Source organism: Hyperoodon ampullatus (assembly GCF_949752795.1).
Source record: "Hyperoodon ampullatus genome assembly, chromosome: 17".
Taxonomy (NCBI): domain Eukaryota; kingdom Metazoa; phylum Chordata; class Mammalia; order Artiodactyla; family Ziphiidae; genus Hyperoodon; species Hyperoodon ampullatus.
The window spans coordinates 17,066,808-17,089,907 of NC_136930.1; the positions used below are offsets into that span (position 1 = coordinate 17,066,808).

The window sequence follows — 23,100 nt, forward strand, 5'->3', positions numbered from 1 at the left end:
CTCACCTCCATTTTCTATACAGATAAGAACAACCTGAGTTTCACAGGAAGGATGCTTCTAGATTTTACATATCCTTTTTTTTTCAGAATACTTATTCTCTTGTTCAACTGCAGGGGCTCAAATAGTCTTTTAAATAACAGTAATTTTTCTTGCTTTAAAGTGCTTCCTGTTTTCTAGTATTTACAAATTAACAGGTGAGAAAGCATTCAGTGGCCCATCTTTTCCAACTTATGAGGTCACGTTTATGCTTTTGGTATGGTGAAGGAGTAACTCTTGCTTAGACAGACCCCTAGTTTTTCTACATTTCCAACCCAATGTAGAAAGGCCAGAGGGTGTCGAGTAGAGCTTTGCTCTGTGTCTGCTCTCCTCAGGGAGCCCAATGATCCAAGCACAAGGGAGGTGCATGGATCACACCACCGCCCCCACTTTGCACCTCTGAGGCCACCAAAGTAGGGTGTTGGATAGACAGGATGGTCGTTCTAGTCACGGCTCCATTCATCCAGCCCTCTATCCATCCACCCATTTGACCATTATCAACACATTTCCTGGAAGTCTCTTTCTTTCGTCTTAAAATTTCATGCAAATTTGTCATCTATAATGCAGTTGTGTTTACTTTATATAAAAATGTCTTTATTTACTTACCACTGAGTAATTGACACTCCAGATAGATGCAGAATAAGACCATTTTGTACAGCTGTGCAGGTTGTGCACTGCACACCTTGATGGGGAGGGCATTCACACCGTAGTGACTGGATTTACCTATTATGACAATTTTCTGTTGGACAGCAGTAAAGTGTTTGGAGGAAGAGGTACCTTTTTTCTAATTTGTTAAAGTGCCATATGGGCTAACTGTAGCCCTGGACTTTGAGTGCCTGGGCATATGGTCTGGGCACAAGCCTGAACAGTCTCATTATTTTACTCATGAAGAAGCCAAGGTCCAAGAGGTGAAGAGACAAGGTCCCACAGCCAGTTCCTGGCAACTCCAGGTTCGATCCCAGTCTCCATTCCCAGCCCAGTGTTCTTTCATAACCATAAACTACCTCCGCTAACAGTGAGTTGCTCTTCTCAGGTGTGTGGGTTTCTGAGAATGATTTCATTGCTTTGCCTAAGGAGAGACCTTTGCAGGATGGCTGTCTCATGCCGCTCTTGCCAGTTGTTTCTGCCATCCGTGGATACAGAGTTAGATACAGCAGCAGCTAGACTTCTTGCCAGTTATTCAAAGGTGCTGGAGGGTAAGCTCCACAGGAGCAGGAACCATGTCTAACGTTCTTACCATGTCCTCAGCACCTGGCATTTATAGTTTTATACAGGGAAACGTAATACTTTCTGTTGGCTAATTTAGCCCCTGTCCCTCAGAGCCCTGCTGTACTCTCTTCTGCACCTGGAGCACACATCAGTGCAAAACCCTGAGAAGCACTGGAGAGACGTCTAAGCTGCTTCCCAGATCGACATGCTATTAACTGTTTATTACTGGTTGGGCTCATTCAACCAAGAGCAGGAAGATCCGTTATAGAATCATAAAATGGTGGCACTGGAATGAATCTTGTAGGTCAACTAACTCAACTCCCTCACGGAGCATCCTAGGAAACAGAGTCCTGAAGAGATGATAGAATCCACCCAGGTAGCTGTCTGTAGTAGCTTACATATGCTGTGGTTACTTCCTAAAACTCAGACGTTTTGACCAATTAGTTGTTCTTTCCAGAACACCACAATACCTTGCCACCAATCAAAAGATGACTGGAAACCCATAATGTCAGGGACATCATGAACTAGAGAGGTATGCCCTTAAGACTGTTTTCCTGTTTGGGCTGGACAATAAACTATGTATTTGAGAAGTTACACTATTATGCTCTTTTTTTCTCTCCATGCAAGGGCACTATTCAGATAGAAAGAAAAAAAGAATCAAGCAGACTATTAGGAATTCTCAAATTTACTGGGAAAAGGATATGAAAGTGGGTTATGATTGTTCTGTATGTAAATGGTTAATTTAAAAAGCACAGCTGGTTAGTCATACAGTAAACTGTGTATGTCTATTAATTTTGACTCCAAACTAGAAATTCTATGACCTAGGTCACTAGGTTTAGTCTAATCTGATGATTATTTTAATTGAAAATATGTATTATAAACAGGATGTATTCTCAAGCTGTTATCTAAACAATCAAAGGAATTTGTTTATTAAGAAAATATACTTTTCAGATTTTTAGCATTATTTCAGAAACAGAACTTTAAAAGTAAAAACAACACTGGAACTTCATTTTAATAATATCCCAAGTTACAGGAGTAAATTGATGGCAAGGTTATCTTACATATATTCCGTAACACTAAACTCTCTTCAACAGCACTAAATGAATGTATCATAGTGAGACTCCAGTGTTATCTACATTGTTTTGCTGACCCTTCTTTCCATATATAATTATTAAAAGTAAAAATAACATAGGGCAATTACTTCTTCCTTATAAGAGAATTTTATATTTAAATTAATAATGAACCACAAACTAGAAGTCTAAACTAATTTAAATCTCCTAAGGTATCAGTTTCCCAACACACACACACAAAATCTTGATTTCTCAAAAGTCTAGCAAATGGCACTAGTGGCTCACGTATTAGGGAAAGCAAAGCTGTATGTGTGCACATAGCTTCCATTCTGGAAGCTGATGGTCTCTGATTTCTTAGCTGGGCCATAGTGCAGCAAAATGGCAGTGGCATATTATACCTGGTCATGGCTGGCTTCAATGGAGCTTCCAATAGCATGGAAAGTCATCTGCACAGGGGCTAATGTCAGACAGGTCACACACTCTTTGCCACTTTGTCTATCACAGTAGTGAACCTATAACAGAACACATGCAAATCTGCTGAACACCACTTGTAAGAGGGAGCCAGATGCAACAGGTCCTTTTCAAAGGTTCTAGCTTTCAAGAAGAAATTCAAATAATTTATGTAGAACGCAATTCAAGTATTTAAAACCTTATTGGGACTTGAAGATCTATGGAAAATCTATTAATTCCGTTTTAAGTACTTGCGAAGTTGTAAGAGAGTTTAGGAAATGCTTTGCGGGGTGTTCTACATTAGTATGGCCAGTAGAAAAACTCACAACTAAATGCTACACCCATCTTCTTTGTCCAACTTTTCATAATGTATAAAGGACTCCAGGGTAAGCATAAGTCAAGTTCATTTGAGTCTAATGAAATTTTGTCAACCTGAATTTTCCTCATCTTTGACTCTGTGTGTGTGTGATTGCCACCTGATTGGTAGTGACATTCTTCTATTCTACACTATAGTCCCTATAAAATCACTGTTGAATACACACACACACACACACACACACACACATACACATCTCACTACCTCATGCTCTGAAGTTTTGACAGTATAATCAAATTGAATAAACCTGAAATGATTTGAAATGTGCAGATCAAAATAAAGTTACTATAATATCATTTTTCTTTTAGTTACATACAACCAACCATTATTAAAACCACGTGTAAGACACTCTATCAGAGGTAGGGTATGGGGGGCGCGGGTGGTGGGGGAAGTGTGAGTCCATCTGCCCATTGGGAAAATTTCCATCCTTCCATTTATCTACTTTCAAAAAAGTTCTTTCAACCAGTGTTTAATTCTAAGCGAATAAAGTAAAAATAGCGTTGCTTTTGTAATAAATTAATAAAAACACGCCTATAGATGTACATATATACATATAATATGGATCTGACAGAAAACGACGATATAAATCCTAGTCTAATGGTTTAATAATTCAACATTTTTAGACCAGTAAGGTTGTTAAGATTGGCCATCAGTGTCCATGAAGGTGGGGAAACTTCCTGGAATCTATAAAAAGTAGTTTAGAGTTCAAATCAAGCCAACATACAAAGCTCTGTTTCCAAAGTACTTTAAAGATTTTGTTATAAAAATATTTTTTCCAAATCAACTTTGGGGAAAAAGATTTGACAACAGTTTGAATTCACTGTACCTCCTGGGCAAATTAAAAGGTCACAGTGTGTATGAGTTCAAGAATGTGGACCTGTTGTTCACTATGCAGCAGTGAAATATGATGGGGGAAAATGAAACTTAACACATAACAGGTTTAGGCAAAAGCCAATCAATGGTGACACTATAACAGATACAGTTCACAACCATTTATGGTACAGTTAAAATATTATGTCTGATATAGTGCTATCATAAAACATGCTTTTTAAAATAAAATATAATCACCCTTTGACATCAATTGAAAGTCTATATGAAAGACATGACACCCTCCTAAATATCCAAATTGACAGTGAACGCACTCATGTATCAGCCAACTTACTGCAGCTTTATTTTTTCTTCTAGAGAAATGAAAATTAGGAAGGACAAGAATAGCACGAGACAATCCCAGTCAAAAAATAAATTTCAAACTTCATTTCCATCAGTGGCTTGGATACTGTGACTGAAAGAGTTGACTTTTCTCCTAATTCACTGTGAGCCTGCAATACCCTATAAAATTTTATATATCCTGCAGGCATTAAATATTAGTGAACATGTAGAACTCATACACACAAGATAAATACAAAGGTGCAAGTTTCCACACAGCTCCAAAGAAAATGTCACAGCACCCAGTAAATGTGACAGAGATTGCTAACTGTCCTCCAGTATTTTTCCACAGTAATTATTAGCTGGGCACAGAATAAAGATATTTCCCAGGCTCCCTTGTAGCTATGATTAGTAGCTATGACTGAGCAGAATGTAGGTGAAAATGCTGCGGTAGTTTTCTGGAAACTTTTAAGAGATTTCAGGTGTGTGCCTTTGGCTCTTCTTCACCTGTTTTGCTGCTTGGAAGTGTGGACATGGCCATCTTTGACCATGAGGACAAGGGCCGAAACTTAGAGAGGGTCGAGTGGTGAGTTGGAGGGAACGTGGGTCCCTGAAGAGTTCATGGAACAGAACCACGACACTGGCCCTAGACTGCAAGCTTATGGACCTTTACGTGAGAGAAGAATATACATCTATTTTGTTTAAGTTGCTGGGCTTTTTCTTACTCACAGAAGAACCTGATCCCACTGAGATTTTTCCTATTGCCCCAAAACAGACACCAGGACCCAAAGCCAACAACAAAAGGAGCTCTAGGGAGCTGCTGACATTTAGGGCCAGGTCTTATTCTCTCTTCCCACCTGCTTGTTAATAGTCAGCAGAACTGGTCCAACCATAAAGAATACAAAGAGGCACTAGGAAAAGGCAGGTGAGTGGGAGGGGATCATTTGGCTGTCAGCCTTATGAGGAATACAGTATTTCCTGTGAGTGGGGCAGCTCTAAGAAAATAGCTGACAGAGATGAGGAGTACCTATATGAATGGGAGACAAATTTCATCCCCTGGCAGCAGGTTTGCTGAGAATTGAACCTACAGGTCCCCACTGAAAAGAAATCTTGACCAAGTCTGGTGTATGTCCCTAGCCATTTAGAAGCAGATGAAAATACAGACTGAGTTTGGAGATATCTGAGAGCTTGCTGAAGGAGCCCTAGGCACACAGTATCCCTGAAAACAAAAAAGGATGAAGGAAGATGCTCACGTAGATCCCCACGGCCCTTGGAGGGAATGAAAAAGTGTCTCAGCAGAAGCCAAGGGGCTACTCAGGCCAAGCAAAGTGACAGCCATCAACAGCGGGGCCAGGGGCATGCACCACTGGTAAAGCCCAAAGGAAACATGGTTGCCCTTCAGGGACAGAGGGAATTGGGAGAAACTAAACACTGCTTCAAGAAAATCATGAATAACTACAGATGGAGTATAAACTTTAGAAATTGTGAATCACTACATTGTACACCTGTAACTTACATAATATTGCACAGCAACTATACTTCAATAAAGAAAAAAGAAGATGAACATCATCTATGTGGAAGCCAGCAATGGATGAAACCAGGCTAAGGGTGGCAGCCTCCCCGCCCCTAGTTCTCCTCTCAGGCTTCCAACATCAGAGGAGTAACTAGGTCATGAAACAGAGGTAGAGTGTGGAGGAAGCTGTCTCGGAAGCAGATCAAGCTCCTACCCCACTAACCACAAATATTCAAAGGTGCTGGCGTGAGAGGATAACAAAAAGAAATCACCGTATACCCTCCTTCCCCTATGTGTCTTGAACCAAAACAATTGGCTGGCAATGGGGGGACATGAGCTTGGAGTTTTACGGTGAACTGGACTGGATTTTTTAAAGCTAAAGGTAACCAGAAAACTACGGGATTTGCCAAAGATATAAAGAAACATGAATGGGAGATTTGACAGAGCATGCGGGAAAGTGGTGACTAGAGAAATAGTCATTCCATGTTTATCCCCCCACTGCACTGAGACTGTACCCCCCAAACAGATAAAAATATGTAAAAAATATAGGAAATTACTGTTTGAGGACACAATTTCAAATTAAACAAAAATTAATAATATATAGGTAAAAAGCCTTAAGAAAGAATCATACTTTACACAATCAATCCCTCATAAAAACAAGTTTGATACGGCTCCTCAGTTATTTATTTTCTTCTTGGACATAAAAACATTAGAGTTCATAAAATTGTGAATTTCAAAAAAGAAATGTGTGAATGACATTTTAAAATTCATCCTTCTAAATCGAAAAATGCTTCCTATGATTCAAAGCAGAAGCAGAAGCCAGGAATCTTAGAACTCTAGGCTAACACAATTAGGGTAATAAAATTCCATTACATTCTATAAAGCACAAATCTTCAGGATTGATGGGTGAAATACTTCTGCTACAACAAAGCAGTGTTTCTACAAATATGGCTCTAAAATTTCCAATATACAATTTCATGGGCCTTGATTTTGATGAAAGAAAAATGAATAAAGATAATTTTAGAAGATTACAAAAGTCATCTCCTATGTTGATTTTAAGATTTATTGTTTATGAATCATATCATTTTGCTATCTTTCATACTCTAAAATGTAAGCAACTAATCTTGATTTTTTATACTGTTGCAGCACTTGCTCTGGATTTAAAACACCATCAACCACAGCAAATTGACATTTCGTTTCTTTCTCATGGACTTACAAAAATTATTCCACTGAAAGATGGGTCAGAAATTTCAATATATGTAAATTAAATGTGGCTTCCTTTGAAATTTGCAAATCTATAATAATTCTTATTTTAAAATAAGTTCCCTAGCTTGATTTGTAATCATATAAACCCAGATGAGATGCTATAATTGCGCATTCTGATAATGATTTTGCCTGTCTAGAGATTTCTTCTTCTTGAAGGGAGAGATACAAATCACTTCAACTATTCAGATAACTTACAAACTAAAGAATTCAAAGCTCACTCAATTTGTGATGTTTTGTTTAAATGGAAAATCTTGACTTGATTTGAATAAATAATCCCATTCCTTAAAAAAAAAGAAAAGAAATAAAGAAAAATGCTATAAGCTTTAAAATAATTTACATGAAAAGCTACGTACGTGAATGTTTTTCACGCCCATCTGAAAACATGAGGGGGCCATTCAAATGAAAATTTACATTTCCTTCCCCCTACCTCCAAAAAAAGTTGAATCAAATTGTTTCCTGCAGGGCTGAGAAATTCCCTGATGTTGTAGGACTACAAAATATTTTACTAATCTCATCAGGGAACTGGTTAACTGCTTGTCTGTTAGATGTTTTTAATGGTCACCCCCTGTGGGACAAAAATGAAGAGGGTGTGAAAAAGATCCATGTTCAAAGAAAGCTGCTCATTAGATCATTAAGGAAAGATAAAGGCCTGTACATTCACATGTGAGAACACAATCACTATATCAAGAAAACATGCTTGGGCTTCCCTGGTGGCGCAGTGGTTGAGAGTCCGTCTGCCGATGCAGGGGACACGGGTTCGTGCCCCAGTCCGGGAGGATCCCACATGCCGCGGAGCGGCTGGGCCCGTGAGCCACGGCCGCTGAGCCTGCGCGTCCGGAGCCTGTGCTCCGCAACGGGAGAGGCCACAGCAGAGAGAAAACATGCTTGATTAGCACACCTCAGGTTCATGGGTTTACTCCACAGCAGCAGGCAGGGATCACAACGTAGCTACTGCATAGAAGCCCTGCAAGGAGGGGTAAAGACAGCAAGGAGCTAACGGGCAACAGTTCAGTACTAGATCTTACGATACTCAAAACGTGCTTGATTCTTGCAGAGCCTGCACAGTAGCTACACAAAAGACCTAAATCTTTATTAACATGAAAATCAGCATATTCTTGGCAAAGCACAAAACAATACTGCTTGACAAATATTACACTAGTTAAGTAGGGTAAACTGGTATTAAACATTTCTTAACTACTTTTTTAGATGACTTGAGAACATGTAAACCATCTTACTTATTTGGGTTAACTACGGGCAACAGTACAAATCTATGTTATTATCTATTTATAATTATCGAATTCATTTTTAAGTGATAAATAAAAATAAATAAATAAAAAATAAAAGGAGTTTCTCCATGAAAAGCACTTAGAACAATGCCTGGCTTATGGTTAGCATTAAAATAAATATTAGTCTTATTATTAGAATAACACATCCCATAATAATACAATAAAAGATATGACATGATGTATAATTATGAAGAATAATATTACATTAGGATAATGTCTGCCACTGACTTTCCCTAAAGCTTCTTTCCCCAATCCTTTTCATCATTAAAGGCAAGTCCTTTGTAACTAAAATGTAAACATATATTTAACATGCTCAGTCATGTACTGAGTGTTTTAACTGTATGAGTAATCTGTTTTACTTTGCATGCAATATGCTTGTCACATTAATGCCTCGAAAGGGACAAGTGAATGAATGAAATCACATTATACAGACTGAGACTCAACTTGTAATTATCTTTTCTCTCTTTTGGAAATTCTATGCTCAGGAAAAGCTTTGAAAATTACATGCCTATATTTGGTGTACAAAATCTACCAGTGATGTACTGATTTATTTCTAGTATAAGTCACAGATAAAAACTGTCTAACAAATGCAACAACAGATGTGCTGTCAGGATTGATAAGGAAGATAATTGTTAAAGAAGATAGCATTCTTTTTTTTTTTTTCGGTACGCGGGCCTCTCACTGCTGTGGCCTCTCCCGTTGCGGAGCACAGGCTCCGGACGTGCAGGCTCAGTGGCCATGGCTCACGGGCCCAGCCGCTCCACGGCATGTGGGATCCTCCCGGACCGGGGCACGAACCCGTGTCCCCTGCATCGGCAGGCAGACTCCCAACCACTGCGACACCAGGGAAGCCCCTGCATTCTTACTTTAAGTGATGAGTTTGTACATGACACAGATCCTAAATTTTTGTTCACTGCTTTTCTGTTTCCATTGACTATGCCAGTGAAGGTCTAATGAGGCAGCTAATTAAGATGTAAATTATATATACACACACACACACAAATATAGTTATTTTAGTTTTACACTTCCACCAAAAGAAAACACTAGGTGATTTTTAAGTCGATTACACATCTACCAGAAAAAGAGCCTCCCTCTTTTATATAGTATGTACTCATGCTTTGATATACTCACACACATCTATTTACAAGCTGCATTAAAATTTACAGGCTTGGGACTTCCTTGTTGGTCCAGTGGTTAAGAATCCACCTTCTAATGCAGGGGACATGGGTTCGGTCCCTGATTGGGGAACTAAGATCCTACATGGCACGGGGCAACTAAGCCAACGCCCTGCAACTACTGAGCACACAAGCGAGTCACAACTACAGAGTCCATGCGCTCTGGAGCCGGCATGCCACAACTAGAGAGAAGCCCGTGCACTGCAACGAAAGATCCCTCACTGAATATCCCACGTGCCACAACTAAGACCTGACACACCCAAAACTAAAATAAATAAATAAAATTTAAAAAAAAAATCATTAAAATCTACAGGCTTTGCAAATAAATAACCTTTTTTTTCTGTTGGAATGTGTTTTTTAACATCTTTATTGGAGTATAATTGCTTTACAACTGTGTGTTTCTGCTTTATAACAAAGTGAATCAGTTATACATATACATATATTCCCATATCTCCTCCTTCTTGTGTCTCCCTCCCAACCTCCCTACCCACCCCTCTAGGTGGTCACAAAGCACTGAGCTGATCTCTCTGTGCTATGCAGCTGCTTCCCACTAGCTATCTATTTTATATTTGGTAGTGTATACATGTCCATGCCACTCTCTCACTTCATCCCAGCTTACCCTTCCCCCACCCCGTGTCCTCAAGTCCATTCTCCAGTAGTTCTGCGTCTTTATTCCCGTCCTGCCCCTAGGTTTTTCAGAACTTTTTTTTTTTTTAGATTCCATATACATGTGTTAGCATACAGTATTTGTTTTTCTCTTTCTGACTTACTTCACTCTGTATGACAGTCTTTAGGTCCATCCACCTCACTACAAGTAACTCAATTTCGTTTCTTTTTATGGCTGAGTAATATTCCATTGTATATATGTGCCACATCTTCTTTATCTATTCATCTGTTGATGGACACTTGGGTTGCTTCCATGTCCTGGCTATTGTAAACAGAGCTACAGTGAACACTGTGGTACATAACTTTTTTTGAATTATGGTTTTCTCAGGGTATATGCCCAGTAGTGGGATTGCTGGGTTGTATGGTAGTTCTATTTTTAGTTTTTTAAGGAACCTCCATACTGTTCTCCATAGTGGCTCGATCAATTTACATTCCCACCAACAGTGCAGGAGGGTTCCCTTTTCTCCACACCCTCTCCAGCATTTATTTTTTGTAGATTTTTTGATGATGGCCATTCTGACTGGTGTGAGGTGATACCTGATTGTAGTTTTGATTTGAATTTCTCTAATGATTAGTGATGTTCAGCATTTTTTCATGTGTTTGTTGGCAATCTGTATATCTTCTTTGGAGAAACGTCTATTTAGGTCTTCTGCCCATTTTTGGATTGGGTTGTTTGTTTTTTTGATATTGAGCTGCATGAGCTGCTGGTAAATTTTGGAGATTAATCCTTTGCAGTTGCTTCATTTGCAAATATTTTCTCCCATTCTGAGGGTTGCCTTTTCATCTTGTTTATATTTTCCTTTGCTGTGCAAAAGCTTTTAAGAGAAATAACTTTTTAACAAGGAAAACATTTTCCAAGGTCAAAGGAAAATTACAGTTATACAGGCACTCAGTATACCACCAAAGTCAAACATGAAAAATCTTCTCCCAAGACGGCCAAACAATTCTACTACTTTTCATGTATTAAAATTCTGCTGTATTTACTATCACTTCAAAAAGTGGGTATCAAAGACCTTACAAATCTTTTCATTACATACTGGTTTAATTCATAATGGCATTTACTTTTTTTTTTACAAAAATATTGGAATATTTTCTTCCTACTCAGGAATTATAGATTTTAGAAACACACTATATTTGTATTTAAAATATAATGAAATTCATGATGAAAAGCCCATTTATGACTTCTGTTTCCAAACAAGATGGAATAGATTTACTTTTCCCTATTCTTTCTGCTAAGCATAAGTAAAATCCCTTGATATATACATAAAACAAACATAAGAGGACTCAGAAAGGTACAGAGAAAGAGGAAGACCAGGTAGGGATTTCATGACCCAAGGAAAAACACAGTGGTGAATTCCTGGTTTTTCTTTTTGTCTTATTTATCCTGGACTGGGTGCTAGAATAGTTAGCACCCTGGAAATGTCAGTGGGTATAGGAAAAGAAGCCGCAAGAAAGCCTGCTCTCTCTAACCAAAGGGCCAGAAAAGGAATAACGTAAGCAAGAGAGAAAATGTTTAGACAATAACTGCCCTCCTCCAGTCAAACACCATTAAAAAGTGGCACACCCCCAAATCCTCACCCCCATCAGCAAACGTCAACTGGGGAGCCTAGGCTTCCACTCTTGCCAGACTGGAATGAGTTAACCCAATTCCCCTACTAAGGTGATGACATGACACAGAAGGCTGAATGAGAAGTCAAGACTTTCGTGCCTGCTGGATTCCCAGGCTTTTCAACTTTACCTGGTGATGTTGGGCACCCTACCCCTTCTCACTGGAGTGGTATCAGGGGGGCATGGTGGAGGGTCAGGACTTCCGCACCATCCATCTGTAACAAGTCCCCTTCCTCCCACCAGGTTGTCAACAGAGGCTAAGTGGGGAAAATGAACTTCTACCCATACCTGGTAGCAAAAAGACAGCACTCCAATACCCGACTTGGCATACTGCCAGAGGAGGCTTACTGAAACAGAAGACTTAAATAAGATACAGAGACTTATTATACCCATAATGTCCAGGATTCAACAAAAAATCATTCATTACATCAAGAACCAGAATAACCTCAACTTGAATAAGAAAAGACAATCATGAGATGCCAACACCAAGACAGCATAGTTGTTAAACTTATCTGACTTATGTTTTTAAAACTTATGTTTTAAAGCAGCTATCATAAAAATGCTTCAAAAAGCAATGACACACATACCTGAAACAAATGAAAAAAATGTATAATCTCACCAAAGAAATAGAGATATAAGAAGAACAAAATAGAAGTTTTAGAACCTAAAAACCAAAATTAACTCAATGGATGGGTTTAACAACAGAATGGAGAGAACAGAGGAAAGAATCAGTGAACTTGAAGATAGAAAAATAGAAATTCCCCAATCTGGACAACAGAGAAAACAGACTGAGTAAAAATGAACAGAGCCTCAAAACCATGTGGGACCACAGCAAAAGATCTAATATTTGTGTCCTCAGAGTCCCAGAAGGAGAAGAGATAGTGATTGCAGCTAAAAAAGAATTTTAAGAAATAATGGCTGAAAATTTACCAAATTTGGGTAAAAAGATATAATACACCTACAGCTTCAAGAAGCTGAACAAACTCCAAATGTGATAAACACAGAGAAACCCATGCCAAGACACATCATAATCAAACTTTTAAAATTTAAACTGTTATTCTGGAAGCAGTGACCTATAGAGGTAAAACAATTTGACAGTAGTTTCTCAACAGAAACCATGGAGGCCAGAGGAATTGGAACAACATTTTTTAAGCACTAAAAAAACTGTCAACCCATCATTTTACATCCAGCAAATATATCCTTAAACAATGAAAGGGAATCTAAAACATTTTCAAATGAATGGAAACTGACAGTACGTTACCAGCATACCTACCCTAAAAGAATGGCTAAAGTAAGTTTTTGAAACAGAAGGGAAATGATAAAAGCAGGAATCTTGGAACTCCATTGGGAAGAAAGAAAGAACACAGAAAGGGGTAAAAATGTTGGTAAACACAATAGACTTTCTTTTCTCGAATTTTCTAGGTTATGTTTGATATTTGAAGCTAAAATTATAACACTGATGTGGTTCTTATATATGTAGAGGAAATATTTAAGACAATTATAAACTAAGCATATAAGGCACTGAGAAGGGCACATCACTTCTGTGATATTCTTACCAAAATGCACGACCTCAATCAAATAATGAGAAAATATCAGAAAAACCCAAATTCAAGAACAGTCTACAAAATAAGCAACCAACATTATTAAAAATTGTCAAAATCATGAAAGACTAAACAACTGTTATTGATTGGAAGAGACTTAAGAAGCATCACAACTAAATGCAGTGTGGGATCCTAGACTGGGTCCTGGACCAGAAAAATGGCATTAGTAGGAAAACTGACAAAATCTGAATAAGAGCTGTAGATTAGTTAATAGTATTATGTCATCATTAATTCCCTAGTACTGACAAATTTATGTTATGGCTATATAATTGTTAACATCAAACTCTGTAGTATTTTTCTGCTTTTCTCTAAGTCTAAAATTATTTTTTAGAGGCCATTTATAGTAGGAGAGAAAACCTTTAGTGCTTCAGAATAAAGGAGACTTGAAAGAAGCGAAGAGGCTATTAGAGGAGATAATGAACAAATTTTTCTATGCATATCAGAATTTTATACTAAAAGAATCTTCAAACACAAGAGAAGGGAATCAGTGGAGACTAAATTATCTCTTAATTAGAAAAATTAAGTCACTGAGCAATGTGGTACTTTCTATCTCTGATATGGGAAGTAAAAAGGTTGCAGAAAAAATTTTTCCAAGCATAAAAGCCTAGAAAATTATAATATCCAAAGCATCATGAAAAAGAGAAGTTAAAGGTTCCTCTTTAAGTTAGAGTTTTAAGGAGAAAAAATGTGTAATATAGGCCTATGCCTGGGAAGCCTACCAATGGGGACCAAGAAACTTGAACCGAGAAATATCAATAAATGCTACTGATGTGCAAAACGTAAGAGGAAATAAGTTGCTGCTTAAACTGCAAATCCAAATTGGTAGCAGACACCACCTATGACAGATTATTTTTTAGCTATTTCTATTTTAACTCTAGGAAAGTACTGCTATTACCAACTCAATGCCCCCCACACCCCATATTCACTTTATTATAGAAAGTTTCACTGAAACTCTTCTAACAGGGAGCAGTAACCACCTAAAAGCCAATTCTATTAGGTTCTTCTTTGACAGAGAAGTTATGGAAAACCAAGAGATGCTACTATCCTAGAAGCCAAAAGAAGAGAAAGTTCAGTATGAGACAAAGTTTGGAGTCTGAGTCCATCAAGGTTAAGGACCTCAGAAAACAAAATTCAAAGTATGCAAAGGAATGTAACAGAACCCAGTCTCTATAATGTACCATTAACAACAGTCAAGATGCAATCCAAAATTACTTGATCTAGAATAAATAGGAAAACCTGACACACAATCAAGTGAAAAGGCAATTAAGACTGAATCCAATATATCTGATGTTGAAATGAACATAAAAGGTGTTTAAAGAACCTATTATAATTATTTTCAAGGATGCAAAGGAAAATATGTCTAAAATAAATGAATGAATAGGTAATATCAGCAGAGAAACAGAAACTAAAAAGAACCATATGGAAAGTCTAGAAATGAAAATACAATACCCAAAGTAAGAAAAAAAATCACTGGATGAAAGAGATATAGAATTTATAGATATACAGAAATAATACAAACTGAAGTTCAGAAAAAATTTTAATGAATAAAGCCTCAGGATTCTCTGGGACAGTATAAAAAATGCATGTAAATGGAGGGAGGGAGAGAGAAAAGGTAGCAAAAAATTTATTTGAAGAAAATATGGCCAAAAATTTCCCAAATTTGCTGAAAGCAATAAATATACCAATTTAAGAAAGCAATAAATATGCAGTGAGTTCAATAGTGGCCCCCAAAAGATATGTTCAAGTCCTAATTTCTAGTACCTTTAAATGTGACCTTATTTGAAATAGGATATTTGCAGATATAATTAAGTTGAGATCATCCTGGATTTAGAGTGGGCCTTAAATCCAATGACAAGTATCCTTGTAGCTTTCCCATATTTTGAATTATTTGCTTAGGACAAATAATGTCAAGATGGCCAGTTAGTAATTAAGTGATTAAGTAATTAATGGGTATATTCAGTGGTATTTAAGAATAACTGGTTGTGTTCCAGTTTCTGGTAATGGAAGTATAAATTCACGAGACAAAGCCTCTTGCAGATAACAATACACGATGTCGACAAAATAAAAAATTTGAAGACAGTGGAATGTGATCAAAAGTAGGAAGACATCAGGGCAGAGTTTCCCCTTAAAAGACCAAAACTATATGGAGTAAGAATTGTGAGTTTATGGCTTTTTCTTGCCTGAGGGCATTCCTCGTTTCCTGTAGTTCTATTGGTAGAAAACTGCAGTCTTACCAGCTGGAGATAGCAGTGGAAATAGCTTAGGGGTGGCAGATGAGCTGGTCATTGAGGGAAGAAATTCTAGAAATGAGGTAGCAGTAGACGTGGTGAAACACTAAATCTGAATATAAACTCTACCCAAATCCCTGCTAACTACAAAACTTTACATGTACAGGAAAGACACTAGAAGACCTGACGTAGAAATAGGCAGAAACCAGTGAGAAGTCCGTTAAGATCTAAAAGTCTGACACTTTTTTGATTGAGTGTAGTCCCTCAAGTGCACACAGCTCAAATGACAGAAAGCTAAAGCTTTACTGGCCTGAAGTATCAGAGGATATGGGCTGGCAGATCAGCTGAAAATTGGGGGTTGTGGCGGGGATGCTAGAAGCTAGGAAATGCCAAGGGTGAGCTGGAGCTAAATGTGCCCAAATAATTAGGTAGGCACAGAAAGACTGCAAGAGGAAAGGCTGCAGCTGGAAACTGAAGAAACTAAGTGGAAATATCAGCTGAGGGATATCACCACGGTGGAGTTCAAAGCTTCAAGTTTTAGTCCAGGCAACTTAACTGAGTACTAGACCAAAAACAAAAAGAAAAACAATAATCTACAAAAGAAAAGACGATCCAGAGTTGCTATAATATATGATAATATGTCCACAATGTCCATTTTTCAAACAAAAATTACAGACATGCATGGAAATCGAAATGAAGCATATTCATAAATAAGGTGGTCAATAGGAAACTGACTCTTAATGGGCCCAGAAGTTGGGTTTAGATGACAAAGACTTCAAAGCAGCTATTATAAAGATGTTCAAATAATTTTAAAAAGTGTGTTCTCAATGACTATACAGATATGGAATCACAACAAAGAAACAGGAAAAAAACCCAGAAGAACCAAAAAGAAACATTAGATTAAAAAAATACAATAACTGAAGTGCAAAATTTATTACATGGGCTCAACAGCAAATTGGAGAGGACAGAGAAAGTAGTCAGTAAATCTGAAAATAGATCAACGGAAGTTACACAATCCAAAGATGGAGAAAAATAAACAGTCTCGAAGACCTGAAGGACAATATCAAGAGGCCCAACATATATGTAATTGGAGTCCCAAAAGGAGAGGAAAGAGAAAAAGGCAAAAAAATCTTTTGAAAAAACTAGCCAAAATCTTTTCAAAACTAGTGAGAAACATTATCTTAATCTAAGAAGCTAAATGAATCCCAAGCAGGATTAAAAACAATCCTAGACATAGCACAGCCAAACTGGTGAAACCAAAAATGAACAGAATATCTTAATAGCAGCTAGAGTGAAACAACACATTACATATATGGTGCAGAAACAACTGGTTATCCTATGGGAAAAATAGGCTTCAAGTCTCACCCGTGCCATACCCCAAAAATTAAATAGATATCAGCATTAAACATAAAAGCACAAACTACAAAATGTCTAGAAAAAAATCAGTGAAAATCTTTGCAACCTTGGGGTAGTCAAAAATTCCTTAGATAGGACCAAAAAGGCACAGTTTATGGGAAAAAAATGTAAACTTGAACTTGATCAAAATTGAAAACTTCTTTTCCACTTTTTAAAAGATGCCATTGAGATAATGAAAAGACAAGTCACAGGCAGGGAGATAATATCTGCAACAGAAAGGGCTTGTATCCAGAATGTATAAAGAACTCTGAGGACGCAATAATTTAAAAAAATCGCAACCAGAAACTGGGAAAAAGATGTGGAAATTTCACAAAGATATATAATTGGCCAACAAGCACAAGAAAAGAAGTGCATATTATTGGTCATCAGGGAAATACAAATTAAAATACCAGTGAGATACCACTGTACCCTTCACAGAATAAGACTGATCATATCAATGTATGGAACCCTCATACAGCGCTGATAGGAATGTAATATGATACAACACACTGAAAGATAATCTGATAGTTTCTTGTAAGCTTGTATGTATACTTACCATGTGACCCAGGAATTTCACTCTGAGGTATTTTTCCAAGAGAACTGGAAACATGTCTGCACAAAATCTTGCACATGAACATTCACAAACAGCTTTATTCATAATAGCCCCAAACTGAAAACAACTCAAATGTCCATCAACAGATAAACTGATATATAATTTGTGGTGTACATCATACAATGGACTAGTACTTAGCAATACAAAGGAACAAACTACTGATATACAAAACATGGACAATCTCAAAAACATTACAGCTAGTGAAAGAAGCCAGAAACAAAACTATTCAGGCTGGATGATTCAATTTTTGTGAAATTTTAGGCACAACTAATCTTTGTGACAAAAAAGATACCCTGGTTGCCCAGAGCCACAGAGAGGTGAGGAAAACAGGGTACAAAGAGGCACCGGGGAATATTTTACAGTAACAGAAATATTCCCATCTTGACTGTGGTTGTAGTTACATGGTGGTATACATTTTTCAAAACTCATCAAACTGTATAACTAAAATGGGTGTGCTTTATTGTATGTAAATTATACCTCAATAAGGTTGATCAAAACATTTCAAAAGTGTAGTTATCTGATACAACACTTGGAGATACTAAGTCATTGCTCATACCTCTCATAAATAATCATAATTAATCTCCCAATTAATTTCCAAGTAATTGCTACCTTAGGAGACTAACCATTTGAATTTATCACATGTGTTCAGATGTGACTGTCTGTCCTTTCACTTCCCCCTTTCCCCTGGCCACACTCCACATCCCACCACCAACAATCCCATCCTAATGTCAGCTCCATGAGGGCAGAACCCTTGACTGTCATTTATGCTATATCCTCAGTGCAAAAAGTGCACCTGGCCCATGGCAGGTGCTCAATAGACTTTGGTTGACGTAATGAATGAATGAATCTCTCACATTGTTGGTATTCATCAGGAATCTCTTCCTAGGCCTTTACCCACTTTCCTGGTCAATCTTTACTACTTTTTTTTTTTTTTGCGGTACGCAGGCCTCTCACTGCTGTGGCCCCTGCAGTTGTGGAGCACAGGCTCCGGACGCGCAGGCTCAGTGGCCATGGCTCACGGGCCCAGCCGCTCCGCGGCATGTGGGATCTTCCCAGATCGGGGCATGAACCCATGTCCCCTGCATCGGCAGGCGGACTCTCAACCACTGCGCCACCAGGGAAACCCTTTACTACTTTTATGGCTTCAATTACATCTGTACATCGATGACTCCCCAATCTCTGTGTCCTATGCTCTCTTGCTCATCACCAGACCCACTGATGAATGCCTACTGGACAACTGCCTTTGAAAGTCCCACGGGAAACTCAAATTCGCCATGTTTAAAATGGAACTCATTAATTAACCTCCTCTAAGTTTATTCATCACGTTCATACTAAAAATAAAACCTTTCCTAAAACATTCGTATTACCTTCCTACTTTACTTCATTCTCAAATTCTTGAAATGAATGGTCAATTCATCCTCAAAGAGTCTCTAATTACTCTTCAACGCCATTTAAATGTAGCTTCCATCCTGACCAGGACAGTGAAAGCATCCTCACAGAAGTTAGCACCGAGATCATTTAATTCTCTCAACTGTACCGTGGATGCCTGCACCTTAGCCCCACTCCTCTACGACCATTAGCTTTGCTTAATTCAATCTTTGCTATTTCTCTACAGGATTCATGCAATGTCACTCTAATTGGTCTTTCTGCTACCAATCTTTTTGTCTAGTTCCTCCTCCACATGCTTACAGAATTATTTTTCTAAAATACAAAACCAATGTCACTACCCTTTAAAAAAGAAGTTGGTGGTCTCTGACTAACAGCTAAACTCAAATTCTCAGCAGCACACGTCTTTTCAGCCTACTTGCCAACCACTTCCACTTTGAACTTAAGCATGTTCTAAAACATCATGCCCTTTTGTTTTTAGTAGTCAGCTGTTTCTGCCTGCAATTTCTTTTCTTCTTATTCACCTTAAAAGTCTATGCACTTCTGGGCTTTCCCTGGTGGCGCAGTGGTTGAGAGTCCGCCTGCCGATGCAGGGGACACAGGTTCATGCCCCGGTCCGGGAGGATCCCACATGCCACGGAGTGGCTGGGCCCATAAACCATGGCCGCTGAGCCTGCACATCTGGAGCCTGTGCTCCTCAACGGGAGAGGCCACAACGGTGAGAGGCCCGCGTACCACAAAAAATAAATAAAATAAAATAAAATAAAAATAAAAGTCTATGTACTTCTTAAAGCTTATTCAAATGTCCCTCTGCTATGAATTCTTCTTAATTCCTTCAGTCAGAGCTCTTCATTCCCATCCATGATTCTTGACATGGCTAATCATACCTCAAGTGATGACACTTACTATGTGGGGCAGGCATTACCTACGTTATTTCCTGCAGCATGCTACAAATATTTAATTTTTTTATAATTAAATTTTTGCGTAATGTTCAAACACTGATCCCTGGAGACCAGACTCAATTGTAATAGCGGCCACTCTTCTGTATATTGGTTTTATTTTCATGTCTGTCTCCAACTTGACCATAACGCTTCCTGTACCCACTGTGTGGTATGCTACCTGGCATGTGTAGGTATGTATTAAGTATCTGCCCAGAGTGAATAAACAAACGTTCCAGTTCCTGTTGTTCAGCTAAATCAATTCCAGTATTCAATGAGATGATATTGTATAGCCAGATTAACTTCATATCCATCCAATTCTTCACATACATACTGAAATGACTGAAAACTATCCTTAATGCACTATTTTTCTCTTAATAAGAGTTTTTGAAGCTATGAACTGTGTATCCTTTTCCAGCTGTACTCCTTGTTTTCTCAAATGTTCCACTACAGGACTTGACTCTGAACTTTTCTTATACTTAAAAAAATGACAATACTACAGATAAAAAACATTTTAAAAGTTTTTCAAATATCTCTTATCTCTCACCGTTATATCTGCTTTTTGATGTGACCATGTCAAGATGCCAGAACTTTCCTGAACCTAAAATCTATAAGGGTTTAAAATTAACTAATAATTCTCTATGTGGAAATGAGTAAACTGCATTACTAATAGGATGTTTTACTTCTGTGGTCCCTCAAATGTGTATTTACATCATAAAGTTATATCTTTGAATAAAAACTAAAGTTCCTTCCAGCTCAAAAGAGAATTCTTAAATGACTCAGACTCAGTTGTGTACCTAGTGGAGGGCATAAATAAATTTATTAATGAAATCTATGACTAAACCAAAACAATATCCAGAAGACCATGGACTACCACGAACACTAGTCCAATCTTCAGGGATCAGGCTTCAAACACTATACAATAGCTGGATTTAAAATTAAGTGAAGATTTGTAAGCAAGAAGCAAAAATGTACCAGGCACTTCCGCTGCGTCATAAAATAATGTAGGTAATGCCTCCTTCACTATCTGATACATAATGAGGCAGTCAATAAATGTTAGTTTCATTTCCCTGTTTACTCATATATCTCCTAATGCCCCTGGTATGTCAGAGTAGTTTTTTTCTGTGTGCAGAAATCTTTTACATGCAGTATTCCACATACTGTTCTCTTTCTCAAGAGTTGTCCTGGGTGAGAAGAGAACAATATATCTGAAATTTTAGATGAAAATTCATGAAATTCATGAAAAAAAAATCTCAGCCATAGCTGAATGCTGGAGAGGGAAACAGATAATTTCAACATGACTTAGAATGAACATAGGTATATAGATACCAGCCTGACATGTACCCAATGGGTACTACAATTAATTTTACGTTACTAAGTAAAAATCACATCATTGCCAACCTTTTCTATCAAAAGGAAATGAAATTCACCTTTAGATGAAAAATAATCTCCTTTTCTTCAAATTGATTGAAGAAATAATTGATCATTGGTTTTCAAATAATTCCAAATAGAATTCTCATGCTGACTTGAAATCTCTTCCGATACAAACAGAAAAGGCTACAGCTATTTCTACTTGGGGATGACACATAATGGCAACTATTTTTTTCTGCACCTCAGTGGCTCATTTCAGATCCACATCAAAGTCACTGTGCCAGGACAGCTCTCTTGTGTTTGTATATTACTCTTGCTTTGAAATATGTGTCTTACTCTGTATGTGCTGGCATATCAAGGCTCAGAATGAGTACCTTTGTCTTTCTGATTACATTCTGCAGTGATTTAGGGTGGAGTTAGTTAGTCCTGAATAGTTTATGCAGTAATAATAGACTGTTTACTTGAAGCCTGATTCTTATTTGTGTTACTGTTACTCATCACAGTACGTTTTTATATGGATCAGGATTTCTTTCTTCAAATGTAATATTTTTCTCTAAAGAGTTGGAAATTTCAGCAAAGTAAGGTGACCTATCATTCTACTGGTTTTTATGAAGTATGGTTATGTGATACATAGTCTGCGTACCCTTAAGGGCTTGGCCAAGTACATCAAGGCCTAAAGAAACCAGACAATAAGTCAGTTTGCATAAACGTAGGCTGCCCATTTGAAGAACAAACCTGAGTTTTAGGGTCCCTACAGGAAAACCAAGCCTTCAGGAGAATTCTTCCAATTTCTCCAAGGTCTCTGAAAAGCAGGAGAAGCTAAATCCAAGAGGGCTTTTTAAGAAGTGACTATAAATCAGAGCAGAATCTCCTGACCCCATGCTAAACCCATATATGTTTTGCTCACTGTACTCTGAGTAATTTCTCATCATTTTATACATTGTGTAACAGTGTAGACGAAAATTTGGGCTCAGAAGTGACACGGTGAGTTATGTTTCAAGGACAAATTAGAAACGGGGGAAAAACATATTTCTAAGTGGAAGAGTATATGTATATGCATGATTTCTTTCTCCATATTTTCCTATTAGAAATCTACAAAAGTTGACTTAAACTGGTCTTTAAAAAAAGATGGATCCTTTACTCTTCAAAAAAACAAGCTGCAAATAGCCACTTTGATTATAAATATATGGATTACAAAAAGTGAGGTATAGGGAAAATAAGAAAAAAGAGAAAGGAAAAAGGTTGATTCTCAAATTGGCCAAGCCCCACTCCCCATGTCCCAGCTCAGTGTAGTCTGTACTAAGGTCGTATTGTTAAAATATGCTATGTGTCATACATGTCAAAAATAAATATTGAAAAGAAGCTCATAACCATAAAAGAAGTCTGCTATAATCATACTAAACTTCAAAAAAGGAGATAAATTATTATAGTTGAAATGTATTATGTTTGAATTGCATTTGAAAAGAAAGTTTTTAATTAAATAGATATTTCTAAGCCTTCTACTGACATTCTCATCTTGCTAAAAATGGCACCAGCATCATAAACTCACAATAATGAACAGCCCCCCTATAAAACACTCCTTGATTTTTATAAAATAAACTAATTATGGTTTAACTAAGACACCAACTAAGTGCTTCTTTACATTCTTTATGTGAGAAAAACAAATCTAGTTTATCACATTTTACTCTGAAGGTTTTAAAAACAACACTGTTCAGTGGATGGTAATCGCAAGGAAGGGTACAGACTAAAAGATTAAAATTAAATCTA

At 37.6% G+C, this 23,100-nt stretch overlaps 1 protein-coding gene across 2 annotated transcripts in view; it reads right to left on the reverse strand.

Annotated features, from left to right (window-relative positions):
• The window catches only part of STAU2 (staufen double-stranded RNA binding protein 2), a gene marked incomplete at its 3' end in the record, with an annotated part of 276,482 nt that overhangs the window by 103,065 nt on the left and 150,317 nt on the right, over window positions 1–23,100 (reverse strand). Inside the window, exon 11 of one of the 2 annotated variants that reach the window (XM_079722642.1) lies at window positions 2,714–2,827. The exons of the other annotated variant lie outside the window; for it this stretch is intronic. Within the exon in view, the coding sequence (XP_079578768.1) occupies window positions 2,714–2,827 (114 nt within the window). The remainder of the gene's footprint in view (window positions 1–2,713; window positions 2,828–23,100) is intronic. 2 annotated transcript variants of the gene reach the window in all.